Source organism: Hemiscyllium ocellatum, chromosome 39, assembly GCF_020745735.1.
Source record: "Hemiscyllium ocellatum isolate sHemOce1 chromosome 39, sHemOce1.pat.X.cur, whole genome shotgun sequence".
In the NCBI taxonomy this organism is placed as follows: domain Eukaryota; kingdom Metazoa; phylum Chordata; class Chondrichthyes; order Orectolobiformes; family Hemiscylliidae; genus Hemiscyllium; species Hemiscyllium ocellatum.
In genome coordinates this window covers 21,999,158-22,017,428 of record NC_083439.1, presented here as the reverse complement: position 1 = coordinate 22,017,428, position 18,271 = coordinate 21,999,158, and the positions used below count along the sequence as shown (strand labels likewise).

Genomic DNA, 18,271 nt, shown 5'->3' with positions numbered 1-18,271 from the left:
TAACTGGAAATCTGTTCTACTTTTCCTAATCACTACTCCAGGGAAAACTGTACAGTATGATGATCATTATTCTGAAAGAATAATATAACAAACTGCAAAGCTGCTATGTTATAGGAAGGCTCCATCTGTTAACAATCCCATGGCAATGTTTTGATAAATAGCAGGAAGTTCTCTTGGTGATATTTATCCTTTAAGCAAAATACCACAATAAAATGATCTGCTCATGCATTGCTACTTGAAGGATGTTAATATGCACCAATTGGCTGCCATGTCTCCTGCATTAGTACTGTCTGTACATCATTAGCTTGAAATAACTTTGAAACACATTGAGCCTGTGGAAGGTTATATATGAATGCAAGTATTTCTTTTGTTCTTTTAAAATGCTAGTAAATGCATTTCCAGATGATTAATGATTTTTCCAACTAGATCTGGAGCTTCTTTAAATATAACTTGTTCTTTAATTTTATATAACATGAATCATTAGGCATTTGTGTCAATGCAATAGGCATTCAGCAGAAACATGGAAACTAACAAGTCATAGATTATACAACACAGAACAAATTAAGAAAAAACAAATAAAAGTATAAAATCTTTTGCGCCTTTTCTTTCAATAACAGATAATTTGCTCGGTAAATACAAGCCTTTTTGCTCCATGAGACGTTAGAGGTTCTAAAGTAACCATTATTCAAACCAAAGGGACTGGATTGTTCTTTCAACATTTTTTCCCCTTTTTTTTCAATTGAACTGCAGTTGTTTTATTTGGTAAACAAGAGGAAAGATAAATTTTAAAATAATGCCAACAATGATCATTTCACCATCAATACCACAAGCAAATTAATCTAAGTGGAGTCATAAGCAGTTGAAGGTAAACAGGGTCAGAAATAGGTTATTTAGCTCCTTGAGTATATTGCACAGATCTGGGACTTAGCTCTAAGTCGACCTTCGCCCCACATCACTTTATTACATGAAGGGCTTATGCCCGAAACGTCGAATCTCCTATTCCTTGGATGCTGCCTGACCTGCTGTGCTTTAACCAGCAACACATTTTCAGCAAAAATCTATCAATAACAGATTTAAAATTAACAATTGGTCCAGCATTGATTACCATTTGTGGAACAGAGTTTCAAATCTGTTCCTTCCTCTAATGACAGCATTTTGATAAGTACATCATTGTTTTTGTTGAACAAGAAGCTGTTTGAGGGCTTTAGTTATTAAAGTGTGTTGATCTGTGTGGAATAGAGCCATCCTGATCAGTCATGTTGCTAACCTGATTCCTGCTTTCAGCTGACATGGCCTTGCAGCAATGGATATCAGCATCCTGGGTGGAGGGGGAGTAGTCAGACCTAATTCCCACTCCTGATCCCTAATCTGTGACGCTGTTGAAAAGAATGAAGGCCATCGTAGTACAACGGGAGCAGGGTTTCATGTAATTAATATAGATTCTATACCTCATTCTCACCTATTTCCATCTTAACTGGACACATTTTGTAGGCAATGAATCATTCACCTAACTTGGTGTGTAAGGTTTTTTTTTTGCAGGCTCATTGTGATTTAAACTGTAGGAATTGTCTGTGTTTTAATCCCATGTATTTTGGAGTTTAGATTTGTGATAGTGGCATGTGGGCTTTTGTCTGTGTAAGAGAAAGGGTTTAGCAATTAAATTGTAAGAATTCCTATAACCATGATGATTTCTTTTTTAAAAAACGTAATGACCATTCTTGGATACCAATGGGCACTTATTTCCATTGAGAGAGTTTTTATGTACAAACAGAGCAAATAGTTCAGTCAGCCTTCAGTTTAAAAGGTCAGACTTTTATTTTGCTTAGGAGAAACACCTATGCTTGGAAAAAAACATTTGGGATCACTTTGGCAAGTTTGTAGAAGTCTTGGCGGAAGCTGGAAGTTCAAAGCAAGTGGCTCTTAAGGAAGGAAAATAGTTTTGGACTGTTAGGCCATAAGTTATCTCAGTGCAAGGTGTTTAGTTTTAAAATTCCAGGCCAGAAGTGTTTGGTTAAAACCTAAAGGGATTATTTGAAGCTGAGAAAGTCCATGCCCAAGGCAAAGGTGATCAGATTCTCAAAACCAGGAATTGAAGTCACAGCTAAGTCAGACCTTTGTGTGATAGAGAAGATAATTGGTTCTTGTTTAGGTATTATAAAGAAGTAACTAAAATATGATATATAAACACAGATTTCAGTTTAGCATCTAACTTGTCCAGTAATAACTATAGATGTAGGGAACCAATAATGTCAATCTTTAAATATAAATGAGTGAAGGAAAGATATTGTGAAACTTGAAAGGGTTCAAAAAAGAGTTACAATGATGTTGCCAGGGTTGGAGGATTTGAACTATGGGGAGAGGCTGAACAGGCTGGGCTGTTTTCCCAGGAGCATTGGAGGCTGAGGGGTGACCTTATAGAGGTTTACAAAATTATGAGGGGCATGGATAGGATAAATAGGCAAAGTCTTTTCCCTGAGGTTGGGGAGTCCAGAACTAGAGGGCATAGGTTTAGGGTGAGAGGGAAAAGATATAAAAGAGACCTAAGGGGCAACTTTTTCACACAGAGGGTGGTACATGTATGGAATGAGCTGCCAGAGGATGTGGTGGAGGCTGGTACAATTGCAACATTTAAGAGGCATTTGGATGGGTATATGAATAGGAAGGGTTTGGAGGGAAATGGGCCGAGTGCTGGCAGATGGGACTAGATTGGGTTGGGATATCTGGTCGGCATGGACGGGTTGGACCGAAGGGTCTGTTTCCATGCTGTACATCTCTATGACTCTATGACTCTATAACTATTCGGCAGCTCAGTTACATTCGATTTTATTATGATATGGCTACATGTGTTGCGGTACTGTTGTTTGCCTTCTGTTTAATTGCCTATAATGGGAGTAACTGAACTAAAGTCTTTTGCAGGAGCGTCACCTCTTACAGCAGAGGCTACAACAACAAGAGAGGCAGCTCTGGCAGCTTCAACAGAGGGATGAAATAGATTCAGGAAACCTCAGAAGGTACCTTTAAATGATATTTAGTACTATATACTGTTCATGGATGTGCAGTATATTCTCACAACATAATTATATCTAGTTTTTACATTAAAAAGCAGACCACTTATTTACACATTTCATTGTCTAAATAAGTTGTGAAATCCTAATCCATTACTATTGATATACTGCCAGTCCAGACACAAGTCCCACTGAAGAGCACCTTTTCATACATTGTGCTTACTCTCTTATTGCTATGTGGGCATCACTGTCAAGGCTGTTTGGGGGCGGCACGGTGGCATAGTGGTTAGCACTGCTGCCTCACAGCGCCAGGGACCTGGGTTCAATTCCCGCCTCAGGCGACTGACTGTGTGGAGTTTGCACGTTCTCCCCGTGTCTGCGTGGGTTTCCTCCGGGTGCTCCAGTTTCCTCCCAACAGTCCAAAGATGTGCGGGTCAGGTGAATTGGCCATGTTAAATTGCCCGTAGTGTTAGGTAAGGTGTATATGTATGGGTGGGTTGCGCTTCGGCGGGTCGGTGTGGACTTGTTGGGCCGAAGGGCCTGTTTCCACACTGTAAGTAATCTAATCTAATCTAAATTGTGTTGCTGGTTAAAGCACAGCAGGTTAGGCAGCATCCAAGGAACAGGAAATTCAACGTTTCAGGCATAAGCCCTTCATCAGGAATGAAGGGCTTATGCCTGAAACGTCGTATTTCCTATTCCTTGGATGCTGCCTAACCTGCTGTGCTTTAACCAGCAATACATTTTCAGCTGTGATCTCCAGCATCTGCAGACCTCATTTTTTACCCTGTCACTAAATTGCCCTTGAATTGATTGGTTTTATGGGCCATTTTTTGAGAGCATTGAAGATTCATCCACGTTGCTGCAGATCTAGAGTCTTGTGTAGATCTGACCAGGTAAGGAAGACAAATTTTCTTTCCAAAACTCAATTATAGTCACCATTGCTAAGTCAAGCCTTATGTTCCAGAATTAATTTAACTTCCACCAAATGTTACGTTGGGATTTGAACCTGTGTTGCACAACATGGGTCTGGGCTTCTAGATTATTAGTCCAGTGATTATTGTTCCAGCATACTGTTATTCTACACTGATAAAATGTTGAAGAATGAAGTAAATGTGATATATTGAGTAAGTATAGAACAGAAGGGGCTTTGTTTCTGGTGTGGAAGGCATAGGAACATCGAAAACAAGAGCAGGAGTAGGCCATTTGGCCCTTCAAATGTGCTCTGCCATTCAGTGAGATCATGGTTGGTCATCCAACTGCTTTCTCCCCACACCCTTTGATCCCCTTAGACTTAAGAACTATATCAATCTGAGAACTATAACTACTTTCAATAGCAGAGAATTCTACAGGCTCACCACTCTCTGGGTGAAGAAATTTCTCCTCACTTCAGTCCTAAATGTAGTATCTTGTGTCTTTAAACTATGTTTCCTACCTGTGATTATTGGATTTGAATTTACCTTACTATCAACAGGAGTTCTAGAGAAAGTGAATTTTGTTTTAAAGGAGCATATTGCATCTTTAAGACTTTCCAAAGTGCTTCACAACCTTTTCCAACTTTTGGAAAAGCAGTCACTGTTGTTATGTTCATAAAGGAGGCAGCCAAAATGCCCACAAACATGTCATCCACAACCAGTTATTTGCTAGTGTTGGAGTTTACTGGGGAGAATATTGGATGAGACTCTGATGATTAATTTCTTTTCTCTGGATAGCACAATCCAAGTATTTACTGCTTGCTAAGCAAGCAGGTTGGGGTGGGTTGTGCAGAAGGGAAGAGGCTATTGCCATTGACATGGTATCTCAACCCAGTTCTCAGTGAACACTGGGTTTTGGCTGAGTTTTGGCACTAGTTAGCAGACAAAATGACAGACACCATGAAATGGAAAGATAAATTGACTGGAAATGTTCCCTTCTAATGTTGAAGTGGACGTTAATAGAGCAGAGTAACAAAGAACCTAATTGGACATCTTCTAAGACGGGGTGGTGCTGGCTGATAAAATGGGGATATGCAGCATTTTCTGGTACCTGGATGGATACAAAATATTTAAAAAAAGGTATCAGCATGTTGACACTATGTGTTTGGAGTTCCTAAAATGATAAAAAAATTTCTAACTGTATTAGAGATTAAGATAGTTATGTCACTTCCAGGGATCCTAATCAATTCCAAGGAATAGAAATATTCCCGAGGGAATAAATACAATTCCAAGGAAAAACGGTTTATCTTGCAGGAGCACTGTATCCCTCAGCGAAACATAGTCTCTCTTTCTCTCTTCAATTTGCTCCCCCTCTCTCGGACAACCTCTCGCTCACTTTCTCAAGAGAACAAAATATCTCTGTTGAGGGAACGCAGGCCCTCTCTCAGAAAGATAATCTCTCTCCCTCTCTCTCTCTCTCTCAAATTCAAACGCAATCTCTCTATCCATTTCTATATGGGTGTACAATCTCTCTCTGTCTCTTTTAGAAACACGGTTTATGTCTTTCTCTCTCTTGAGTGATCACAATCTCACTCTCGAGGAAAACAATCTTTCATCTCCCGGGGGAATTGTCTTTCTTTTTCTTGAGGAAGCACAGCCATATTGAGGGAACAAAGGTTTCCCTCCCCTCTCTAGAAGGAACTGTTTCTCTTTCTCTCTAAAGTGCAGTAACTCTCCCTCTCTCTTTCCCTCCATCCGGGGAGGGTTGGCAAGCTCCCTCTCACCAATGATCCCCCTGACAATACAAAGCCTTCGAATGAATACAGCCCTGTCCTCTGAGAACGCACTCCCTCTAAGGCTCTTGCACCTTGCTCCAATTATTTAATTGGCCTTTTGCCTATTGAGGTTTGCTATTGGCAATCAATCATCTTGCACTCACTCGTGTAACAGCGAGGAATGTGGGGGCAGAGCAGGGCTCGAGCCTCACCAGTGGACAGATTTATGGGCTTTTGGAATCGTTTGCATCGTTTGACACGGCTCTGTTAATCCCTGCCTGGGTCAGGTCCCAGAAACTGGAGGAGGAAGCTGCCAGTCTGAGGGAAAGAATTCAGCACCTGGACAACATGGTACACTGTCAACAGAGAAAAGTCAAGCAAATGATTGAAGAGGTGAGAAAAGGACAACTGTTTATCAGTTTGAATAATTGCTGCATCACTGCTTTCTTTAAACGCTCACTTACATTATATATCCATAATATGTATTAACTCAACCTATAAAAATAAACTGTATAAACAATTTAATGATAGAGTGAATTGTTTGTTAATGTTTCCATCATAACATTATTTGCAAAACATTTTACATTTTAACTGTAAAAGTTCTAGGACAGTCTGAATTATACAGAATGGAAGCCTCATTATTTTTATCACAGATCATTAAGTAACTGAGGGGAGAGCTTATATATTAAACAAACTGGAGCCTGTGGTCTCAAACATGTCAAATTAAAAGGATTGACTTCTGTGTTACTTTTTTCACAACAAATAATTTATTTCTGAGGAAATCTTGATCACAATGCAATCGCCAAAACAATGAATTATTTGAACTAATTATGAAATTGCAGCTCTACTCAGCACCATGTTTTGTTTTACAAGTAAATCGGGGAAAAAATGGAATCCTTAGTTAGCCTGAGACTATTGCTTTTGCCAACTAGCTGTAAGGAAGAGTCATGTTTCTGTGTCTTTAATGTTCCTGCTTCTTTATTGGGTCGATAAAGCCTGGCTATGCTTATTGCATTTACATCATCCCATAAGTATTCAGTGGGTTCTGGCACTGCTCCAACTCAGTTCTGGCATTCAATCTAAGAGCAAGCACAATTATTTTAATGAATAAAGCATTTTTGCACTTGTGCTCATGAATAGCTCTTGAGCATTCCTAGCTGGGGTATGATACGAATCAATTGGAATGTTTGGCTTTCTCTGACAGCTCTCGGAGCTGCGCCCTCTACTGATTTAAATGTCTTTTCCTGAGACAGTTAAAAAATAGGCAGGACTCATTAGAATCCCAAATCATGCAAAGGGAATTAATTGGTAATTACATTCTCAGTGATAACACTATGTTAAGGTTCATATTTTTGTTATAAATTTTTTTCTTCTTCCTGTATCCTACAGATAGAAATCCTGAAGAGTAAAATTGAACAGAAAGATGTGACAATTGAGGACTTAATGGAAAGGATTTCATTTTTGGAAGCTGAGGTGCGGATTATATTTTAAAACACATTTCAATGATAAAAAACTCATCTCGGCCTTACTAGGGGCTTGCCACCTTGCCATATCATTTGGAAAACAAAATCTCTTCGTTAGGGGGTGGCACAGTGGTTAGCACTGCTGCCTCACAGCGCCAGGGACCTGGGTTCAATTCCAGCCTCTGGCAATTGTCTGTGTGGAGTTTGCACATTCTCCCCGTGTCTGCGTGGGTTTCCTCCCCCAGTCCGAAGGTGTGCAGGTTAGGTGAATTGACCATGCTAAATTGTCCGTAGTGCTAGGTGCAGGGAAATGGGTCTGGGTGGGTTGCCCTTTGGAGGGTCGGTGTGGGCTGTAGGAAATCTAATCAACTGATTGGATGATCTTTGCTTAAATGGCTTTTTATCTACCTCAGGTCTTCTGTATAATTAATAACTAAAGTCTTCAAAGTACTTTTTAAAATACATTTTTATTGCTCCTTTGATGTTCCTCCTGGGTTGCTTGCTACCATATCCCAGAGATAAATACTTAACGCCTGAAACCCCAAGAACAATCCTGGAGGATTGGGCACCTTGCCTTTGTGTCTATTGAATCATAGAATCATTATAGAATCCCTACAGTGTATCAAGTCTACACCAAACCGCTGAAGAGCATCACACCTAGACCCATCCCCTACCCTATAACCCTCCATTTCTCATGGCCAATCCACCTAACCTGCACATCTTTGGACTGTGGGAGGAAACTTGACCACCTGGAAAAAACCCACACAGACATATGGAGAAAGTGCAAACTCCAAAAACAGACAGTCACCCAAGGATGGAATCTATCTCAACATAATTCAAATCAAGTCAAATTCACAAATAGGTGAACCATCATATAGGCTTATAAACTCACTATTGCAAAATCTTGTTTTAATAGATTTCGAAAGTGGGTTAAGTTTTTGTTGAGTTTTAATGTAAAATGTCCACACAAAATAAATGTTCATTTCCTGATATGTTGGTGGTGCATTTAATCTGTAGAATAAAGAACTACAGGACAAATTGGACTATATGATGTCTCTGGGTCAACACAAAACAGTGGAAACCAGTGATCAAGCAGTCTCATGTGATATTCCCCTCAGGTAAATATAGATTTTCCTATTATATTTTGTCATTATTTTAGAACCTCGTTTCACTGAGGAAACATTTTGTCTGGAAGAGAACACTGGTCTTTTCATGTGAGCAGTGGGAACATGCTGTGACTCTGCAAAACTTGACAAAAAGTATGTTGAGGTCATTTGCATTGTTTTAAGTATAAAACAAGTACAACCCTAAGTTAAAAGTGGTGTTTCTTGGAAGTACTTCCTCCTCCTATGCAAATATCGAAAAGCTAAATATTTAGATGTGCATTTGCAATGTAAAGACATACAAGGCAATGGGCCAAGTGCTGGATTAGAATAATGCGGTGGCTGACTGGTCCCGACTCAATGGGTTAAAGAACTCTATGATTCTCTGACTCTGACTGACTTGTTCATCTCATTTTTTGCTGGTCCACAGGATTATTCCGGTAAAAGGCAAGCAACATGTGACCACTCCATATTTGAGGTTGATGGAATTAAGTGAACAGAGACAGACACACTGAATGTGTTGCCTTTTTACATTATCCATGTGAGTGGAGCTGCCCGACAGACACGCCTTTGGGCACTGAGGAGCTGGTGCTACTTTGAGCTGGTTCAACGTGAATATGATTTCTTTATCAAAAAAAGTGCAATACCATTTAAATCAAAGGCTAAAAGGCCTCTGTACAAATCAATTAACTTCAGGCAGTCTCTATTTTACAAGTGAGTTAAGTAAAAGAAAAACTATTTATTATTGATGTATATATTTTGTAATATAATGTGTTATGCTTATTTAGGAACTGTGTTAATCTTATAAATATGTATAGAGAGAGCATGATATTTAATGAGAAAAAAACATAAAATGATCTTACAAAATTAATCTCCAGATATTGATGTCCTATAAATATGTACAGATAAATAAAGGAAGTTAATGCCATGTAAGCTACTGCACATTGTCCAATACTACAATTGAATGTGACTATCACAGCTTTGCCAGAGGACACTCTCCTCGTTCCTATTATAACTGAATATTATATAATATATAAGCTTACATTCTTCATAGGACCATGATATGTATGACTTATTGTACTGAATTGTAATTTCTACTGAAATCTTTATTAATGGAATAGAAATGAATTAGGTCAATTTTGGGCCGTCTTGAAAACTGGTTAATTTGAAATTTCATCATTTGCATTCTGTCCAACAGCAGGGTAAGCAGAGAGGAGGAACCTAGAAAGGAGCAAGAATGACGTTTTGATGGTCCAAAGTATTTCAAAATGCAGCTTTTGTGTAAATAGTTGAGCGACTGAGCCCTGAAATTCTTCCCTTCTCGGCTAGCAGCTCAATTTGCTGAAGCAGGGGGTTTGGGGTTTGGGGAAGGGAATACACTGAGTGTCAAGCCTTTTTCTGCTTGTACCATATTCCACTGGATATAGGAAGAGACTGTTAACTGTAACGGAGGTTGGACCCATGACCAGCTGCCACTAACAGTAAATAGGTTACATTGATACACCAAACTGGCATGTTACAGTTAAAATAGACATTTCTCAACTCAGATTATAACAGGCTGGCAGTTTTCTTCAGAAAGGATCATGTAAAACAACACAGTTGTATCAGTTTGGGAAGAAACCAAATCCTGTGCATGTTATTCCAGTTTGTGTGCTGATGTCACACTGCGTGCTTCATTGGTCTGATAGCAAATTCTACAGCTGTAGAGCAGTTAGTGAAAATAAGGAAATCTTTCCACCCTTCATGTTGTTATATTTTCCAAAAAACAGGTGGACTAGCTGTTAATGAAGGCTGGAAAACTCAACACATTTACATGTTGTGTAGGCATCCATTTCATTGATGAACACATGCAGAAACTTCCCACCAAATTCCTGATGAATCATTACTAATTAGGCAGCAAGAACAGGTGCACATTAAAATTTCCCACAAGCCGCTAATAAATCTGCATTAATTAACTGATAGGAGTGAGGATAGATTCATTCCGAGCAGTGGCAGGAGTTGGACAGAGTTTTCTCATGAGATTTTTGATAACTTGGGGCCATCGAGTTGAGCCAATTTGCAAAACTACAGTACAAACTTTCAAATGGTGCTCAGGATTTCAGATGCCGGTTGGGACCTTGGAATCGCGAGGCTTTCTGGTCCCTGACTCCAGTCTGATGGCAATATGTATATGCAAGGCTAGTTCCGGACACAAGTGTTAGGACTGGGCAAGAGTTGTGTAGGTGAGGAAAAGAGAAGCAATCTGGGAGCAAGTCCCATTTAAGGGCAAGGAGCAAAGCTGGCTGTAGGTGCTGTTTGTTAAGGTCATAGAGGATGAGGCCACAGCTGTGGTAAAGAAGGGCATCCACCTCACCACCTCACCCCCAGGTTTGATTAAACCTTCAGGTCATGCTGGGGGGTTTAACCACTCGCAGGAGCATTTCCAGTTCCTGCCATTTTTGGAGCACGATCTTCCAACTTTGTCTTGATCCGCACTGTGTCTTTCTTGTCCAGTGATCCTCTGTAATTTGCTGCTGCTGCTCATTCCTCTTTCCTCCTGCAGGCACCGAGGATTGTCTCACCTTCTGTCTTTCTTGCTGGGGGCAGCTGTAAGCCTCTGGGCTGATGCTGACTATAGCCCCTACACTGGAGCCACCTCTTCCTTCATGTGGGTTACCAATGTCACATCAATCCTGAACCCCCATCCAGTCAAATATCAGACAGTGCCTCTGGAGAGAGCTAGTAATAGCTCAATCAGAGCCCTTCTAACATATGAGACAAGTTCCCTCTTCTACATCCCCTGGGTAAGATTAATTTATAGGGGAAATTGAGGACTGCAGATGCTGGAGATTGGAGTTGAAGAGTGTGGTGCTGGAAAAGCACAGCAGGTCAGGCAGCATCCGAGGAGCAGGAGAGTCGACGTTTTGGGCATAAGCCCTTCATCAGGAATCAAAGTTAATTTATAACCTAATCTAAAGGAGCAGCTAAGTGATAGGATCCCAATATATGGGAGATTCACATTCAGTTTGAAGGGAGGATGATCTCATGGCATTGTGGCACTGTCCCTAATTCTGAGCCAGAAGGTCCAGATTCAAGTCCCACCATACTGAACAGGTTGATTAGAAGATACATTCAGTTTGAAGAGAGAAGTGTGGGATTAAGATGAGTCGATTAAATCTAACTAAAAGTAGCTATAAGGGTATGAAGGCAGAGGTGGACAAAGTAAACAGTGAAACTAAATTGAATGGTAGGGTGGTAGAGCTGCAGTATAAAATACCTTAGAAAACCCAAACAAAGCTTCATTGCTGTGAGAAAGAAAGACTCTTTAAAAAGAATGCATTGATTGTGGCTAAATATGCAAGTATCGATTTGGGGGGAGAAAAAAATTACAAATCTGCAAAGTTTAGTGTTGGGTCAGATTTTAAGAACCAGCAAAGAATGACTAAAACAAAATTAATGGGTGTAAGTAGAGGATAAGAGAAAGCTAGCTTGTAATATAGAAATAGTTGGAAGAGTTTAGAAAGGAAAGGAATGACTAAAACTAGTTTTGGTCATCTAGAGAGAGGCTGAAGAATTAATAATGGGAAACAAAGAAATGGCAAAAGTGTTGAGTAGATATTTTGTAATTTTTCCAACATAGAAGATTTAGAAATGTTTAGATAATACTTAAAATTCAAGGTGAAATGGTAAGACACAACAACCACTAACACCAGGGAATAGGCTGGAGAAGCCATTAAACAGCATGTAAGAGCTGATAGTTTGAAAGTAACATATTAGCACAGATAAAGGTTAGGTTAACAAACGGGAAGCAGTGAGTATTGATAAAGGATTTTTTGTTGGATTGGCGACCTGAATCCAATGGATTACCACAGGGACCAGTTCTCTGCCCTCAACTATTTTCATTCTGTATCAATGATTTGAATGAAGAGACCAAATATATGGTGGCTAATTTTAGTGGTGTGCCTGGAAAGAGATATAGACAGATTAAATAAATGTGAAGAAAGTGAGGACTGCAGATACTGGGGATCAGATCTCCAGCAATTCCCAGCAACACACTCTCGAGATTAAGTAAATGTGCAAGTTTTGGCAGATGGGCTATAATACAGGAAAATGTGTGTATTTTCCTTTTTGTCAGGAGGAATGGAAAAGCAGTATATAATTGAAATGGAGGGAGATAGCATTACCCAATGGTATAGAGAACTCTAGGTGTACTCTTTAAGTGAATCACAAGAAGTTGGTTATGCAGGTACAATAAGTTACTGTACAACTGGGAAGGCAAGTGGAATGTTGGTATTTGTTCTAAGGGGAATGAAAGATAATAAGAATGAGGAACTTCCTTGCAGGGAGACCACACCAAAAGTACTGTGTACAGTTGTGGTCTGCTTATTTGAAAAACAATTGGTTTGAATGAGGATAGGTTCAAAGAAAACTCATTCTAGTTATTATGGGATTGAATAGATTGAGGCTAAACTTGTTATGGTTTAGAAGAATGAGATTTTATTGAAACATTGCATATTTTAGTATAGTGGATGTCAGAAAAATGTTTCCTCTTGTAAGAAAGATAAGAAATAGAGACACAGCTTAAGAATAAGAGGTCTCCCTTTTAACATTGAGATGAAGGGAAATCTTTTCTAGGGGTCACCAGACTGTGGAATTCTTTTTCCAGAAAACAATGATAGCTAGGTCATTGCATTTATTCAAGACAGAGTGAGGTAGATTTTTGATGGAGAAGGGAAGTTAAGGTTTATTAGTGCAGTCTGGAAAATGGAGTTGAGACCACAATCAAATCAACCATGACCATCTTAAATAGTGGAGCAGGCTTGAAAGACTTACTCCTGCTTCCAGGTCCAATATTCATAAGCTCCAATGCTCTTATGTGCTGGTCTTGCATTAGAAAATTGGAACATTGACCCAGCAAGCAGATCTCCACAGCTAATCATCCCCAATCCCAGCCTCATCATTGTGCCTTTTTGCTATTCTATAATAGACTGATTATTGTTTTGTTAGTGAAGGAAATTACATCACTTCAAACATCTAGATCAAATATGGTGGGTTCAATATAAAGTGTTCAAAGAAAGGAATTTGGTCCTCCTTTTTTTGAAGAAGGAAAATAGAAATTCCATGGATCTTTGAAAATAGAGTCAGGACTATCCCAGACCTAAAAATATTGCTCCCAATTTCAACCAATCCCCCTTTCATCACCAGAATGGGCATGCCAGGGTAACAATTTCACCATTTGGGACACTTCTCATTGATATGAGAAGGGTGCAGAGAGACAGAAAATTTCATAACTTGAGAATGAAAATGCAGCCCTTTGTACCTATATTTTGTTCAATGTTTTGTAATGTTTGTAAATGTTTGTATCAAAAGCTAGTAACAGTTTTCATAAAGTATACAAACCAAAGATACAACTATGTAATAAAAAGCTGTTGGAATTTGAAAGCTATCTTCTCTAATATTTTAGTTTTCACATTTTGATAATGCCTCGTGTCAAAGTGTTGCTTTAATGTACTCTTATCCTAAATATAAGCACAATCTAATATCTTCTCATATAGTTGTCATTTTTGTTAGCACATATATGTTCACAAACAACAGGAATGTTCAATCAAAAAGCACAGGAACCTTTTTTTTGTTTCATTGACTTGACATTTAGTTTTTATGAGCAACTCATGTTCAAAATGAAATGCAAATTCTCTCATTTTCAGCTTTAGCATTCATCATAACCTGTCAATGGTTATGCATTCCAGAGGAGTTTTAATCTTCACTAATTAAGTTACGCTCACAATTCCATTTTGTATCTCACCAAAATTAACACAAAGATAAACCAAAAAAAACTTTAAACTTGGCCAAACATCTGCTGAATCTTAAACCTAATTCATATGGACAGTACATTTACTGGAAATTCCACAGTTTGCTGATGCAAGTAACAACTGCCATCATTGTAGTACTATCCATTCTGATTTGTTATATTTTACCTGATCTCTTTGAATAAGTTATTCACAATGTTGTTGTAAGATGTGGAACTTGCCTGTATTTTCTTGAAAGCTGGGCTGAGAGCTTCAGCTGAACTTATTCATTATTTAGAATTACAGCATTCACGTGTTATCTATGTGACAAACCTGGATGCAGTCTAAAGAAATGGTTTTAAATCCAAACCAACAGTCCTATAATAGCTTATTTTTAATAGGGGGATAGTACGTGCTTCCTTAATGTTAGATTAGGTCTCAGTTTCTAATTCAGCTGATTATAGAATGTTAGCAATTATTGAAAGACCTTGCTGTTCCCATTAAAAGCAGAATAGTTACACAATGTCAATAGAGAAGATTTGAATAGTTTATAGGATCAAAGACTCCCTTGTTGAATTTTAGATCTGTGAAGATATTCTCTCAGTGACATTGTAAGAAAATGCATCATGTGGTTTGATCCTGATTATTAGGACAATTTCCGTGGTCACACCACTTTATTCATTTGAAGGGGAGGAGAGCTAGCCTATACCATTTTTTTTTGTTTCTTTGTATAAGCTCAAGGCTTACAAGCTTCTCTTATACCAGAAACATTCAGATATCTGAACAATGCCAGTGTTTTTAGAATAAAATGGAACACAACGTTTTGAGGAACTGTTATGACGCTGGTGCTGAAGTGAGAGAATGTGAAACCGACAATACTGCTGGCTGGGCACACTACAGATTGTACTGTTCTTCAATGTGCTTTTACTTGTTAGAATGACCATGAAGTTAAATTGAGCCTGAATCCTTGAAATTTATGCCAGTGTAATTTATTTGGTTTTCCATATCTGCAATACCCCAGCGAGAACAAAGCCTGTCAATTCCATCAGCAAACTATGACTTGCAGGTGCTGGTGTTGGACTGAGGTGGACAAAGTTTAAAAATCACACAACACCAGGTTATAATCCAACAGTTTTATTTGGAAGCACCAGCTTTTGGAGCACCGCTCCTTCAACAACCATCTGTGGGAGTGAGTTCCCTGGATCTGTGGGAGTGAGTTCCCCAGGCCTGTGGGAGTGAGGTACCAGAGTCTGTGGTGGCAACGGCACTGAAACCTGAATCTTTGGGAAGGAAGGCTCACTTAACTCATGGAGCTAAAACTTTTAGATGTGGATGCTTCACTTTTTATCCTTGGCTTGTTTTTTGGTGTTACTGCTTTTGTTTTTGTTTTAAATTCTGGTTTTTGTGTCTTTGATGGTTTTTTTAAAATTCGGGTTATTCCACCTAAGGATGGTGCTGGAGAATGGCAGCTTTGTACACTTTTCCCTGTACTCCTGTATCTGAGTACACATCACAATAAAATCAAATTCTTAAAAAAAAGGCTACAGCACCGTCAATCCCAAACTATTCTACTAAAAATCTGTCAGATCAGTAACATATAAAAAGATAATAAAACTTGCCTCAGGTATATTTTAAACATCTTTTTCCCCAGAGCTGGCTCCACTTTGTTCAGTGATATTGATATTGTGCCTTAAATATACAGGTCAGACATTGCATTTGGCCTCAGTGCCTCTGATACAGCCATTAAGGACCTGAATTGCCTCCTTCTGAATAGTCTATGAGTTAACCGTTCTATGGAGCAGGATAGAAAATAGCAGCTTACCCACTGCTGATCATTACTCTGTGGGACATTGACTGAGATTAAAAATATGCCCACTTATGATGCTCATCGTGGTTGAATAGTTCAGCACTTTTCAAATTGTTTTGCATATAGACTTAGCTACTTAATATTGATTGCAAACAATTACACATGATCAGAATTTTTGATTGACGCATTCAGTTATTGAACAAAACCTTTGTTCTGTAAATCCAGTGTACAAAAAATGTGAATTACCGTGAAATATAAATGCTGAAATAATAACAAGAAATCTGGTAACTTCAGGAACCCCTGGAACTTTAAGTGTTCAAGCTCAGCCTGCTGATAAAATCAGATTGGTCACCATTATGAAGAGATGCTGGAGAGATCTAGACATTTTCACTGAGGCCCTGGGAACTGACTCCCACAGACCCTGGGAACTCAGTCCCACAGACCCGGGGAACTCACTCCAGTAGGCCCTCGGAACTCACTCCCACAGACCCTGGGAACTCAGTCCCACAGACCCGGGGAACTCACTCCAGTAGGCCCTCGGAACTCACTCCCACAGACCCTGGGAACTCAGTCCCACAGACCCGGGGAACTCACTCCCGTAGGCCCTAGGAACTCACTCCTGCAGACCCTGGGAACTCACTCCCACAGACCTGGGGAACTCACTCCCGCAGACCCTGGGAACTCACCCCTGCAGGCCCTGAGAACTCAATCCCACAGACCCGGAGAACTCACTCCCAGAGACCCTGGTACCTCATTCCCACAGATCCTGGTACCTCACTTCCGCAGACCCAGGGAACTCACTCCCACAGACTCTGGTACCCCAATCCCACAGACCCTGGGAACTCACTCCCACAGACCCTGGGAACTCACTCCCACAGACCCAGGTACCTCAATCCCACAAACCCTGGGAACTCACTCCCACAGACCCAGGTACCTCACTCCCACAGACCCGGATACCTCAATCCCACAGACCCCGGGAACTCACTCCCACAGACCCTGGTACCTCAATCCCACAGACCCTGGGAACTCACTCCCACAGACCCTGGTACCTCAATCTCACAGACCCTGGGAACTCACTCCCACAGACCCAGGTACCTCAATCCCACAGACCCTGGGAACTCACTCCCACAGACCCAGGTACCTCACTCCCACAGACCCAGGTATCTCACTCCCACAGACCTAGGGAACTTACTCCTACAGACCCTGGGAACTCACTCCCACAGACTCTGGGAACTCACTCCTACAGACCCTGGGAACTCACTCCCACAGACCCTGGGAAGGGACTCCCACAGACGCTGAGAACGCATTCCCACAGGACCCCAGGAATGCACGCCCACAGACCCTGGGAACTTCCTCCTGCAGGCCCAGGGAACACACTCCCACAGGCCCTGGGAACTCACTCCCACAGACTCTGGAAGCTCACTCCCACAGACCCTGGGAACACTCCCACAGACTCTGGGAGATCACTCCCTGCAGGCCTAGGGAGATCACTCCCACAGACCCTGGTACCTCAATCTCACAGACCCTGGGAACTCACTCCCACAGACCCTGGTACCTCAATCCCACAGACCCTGGGAACTCACTCCCGCAGACTCTGGTACCTCAATCCCACAGACCCTGGGAACTCACTCCCACAGACCCAGGTACCTCACTCCCACAGACCCAGGTATCTCACTCCCACAGACCTAGGGAACTCACTCCCACAGACCCTGGGAACTCACTCCCACAGACCCTGGGAACTCACTCCCACAGACCCTAGGAAGGGACTCCCACAGACGCTGAGAACGCATTCCCACAGGACCCCAGGAATGCACATCCACAGACCCTGGGAACTTCCTCCTGCAGGCCCAGGGAACTCACTCCCACAGGCCCTGGGAACTCACTCCCACAGGCCCTGGGAATTAACTCCTGCAGACTATGGTACCTCACTCCTGCAGGCCCAGGGAACACACTCCCGCAGGCCTAGGGAGATCACTCCCACAGACTCTGGAAGCTCACTCCCACAGGCCTTGGGAACACTCCCACGGACTCTGGGAGCTCACTCCCTGCAGGCCTAGGGAGATCACTCCCACAGACTCTGGAAGCTCACTCCCACAGACCCCGGGAACTCACTCCCACAGACCCTGGGAACTCACTCCCACAGACTCTGGAAGCTCACTCCCATAGACCCTGGGAACACTCCCACAGACTCAGGGTGCTCACTCCTGCAGACTCTGGTACCTCACTCCCACAGGCCCGGGGAACTCACTCCCACAGACCCTGGTACGTCACTCCCACAGGCCCAGGGAACTCACTCCTGCAGGCCCTGGGCACTCACTCCTGAAGGTGCTAGGAATTCTCTCATGCAGAAATTGGTACCTCACTCCCACAGGCCCAGGGATCTCACTCCTGTAGGCCCTGGGAGATCACTCCCACAGACTCTGTTACCTCACTCCCACA

General features: G+C 41.3%; 1 protein-coding gene across 1 annotated transcript in view; it reads left to right on the top strand.

The window, feature by feature from the left end:
• Nucleotides 1-13,681, top strand: part of myzap (myocardial zonula adherens protein) — a 69,341-nt gene extending 55,660 nt beyond the window's left edge. The window contains exons 10-14 of the mRNA XM_060852835.1: nt 2,917-3,011; nt 5,982-6,087; nt 7,084-7,167; nt 8,175-8,275; nt 8,691-13,681. Coding sequence (XP_060708818.1) covers nt 2,917-3,011; nt 5,982-6,087; nt 7,084-7,167; nt 8,175-8,275; nt 8,691-8,775 — 471 coding nt within the window. The 3' untranslated portion in view covers nt 8,776-13,681. The remainder of the gene's footprint in view (nt 1-2,916; nt 3,012-5,981; nt 6,088-7,083; nt 7,168-8,174; nt 8,276-8,690) is intronic.
• The last annotated feature ends 4,590 nt before the right edge of the window (nt 13,682-18,271 follow it).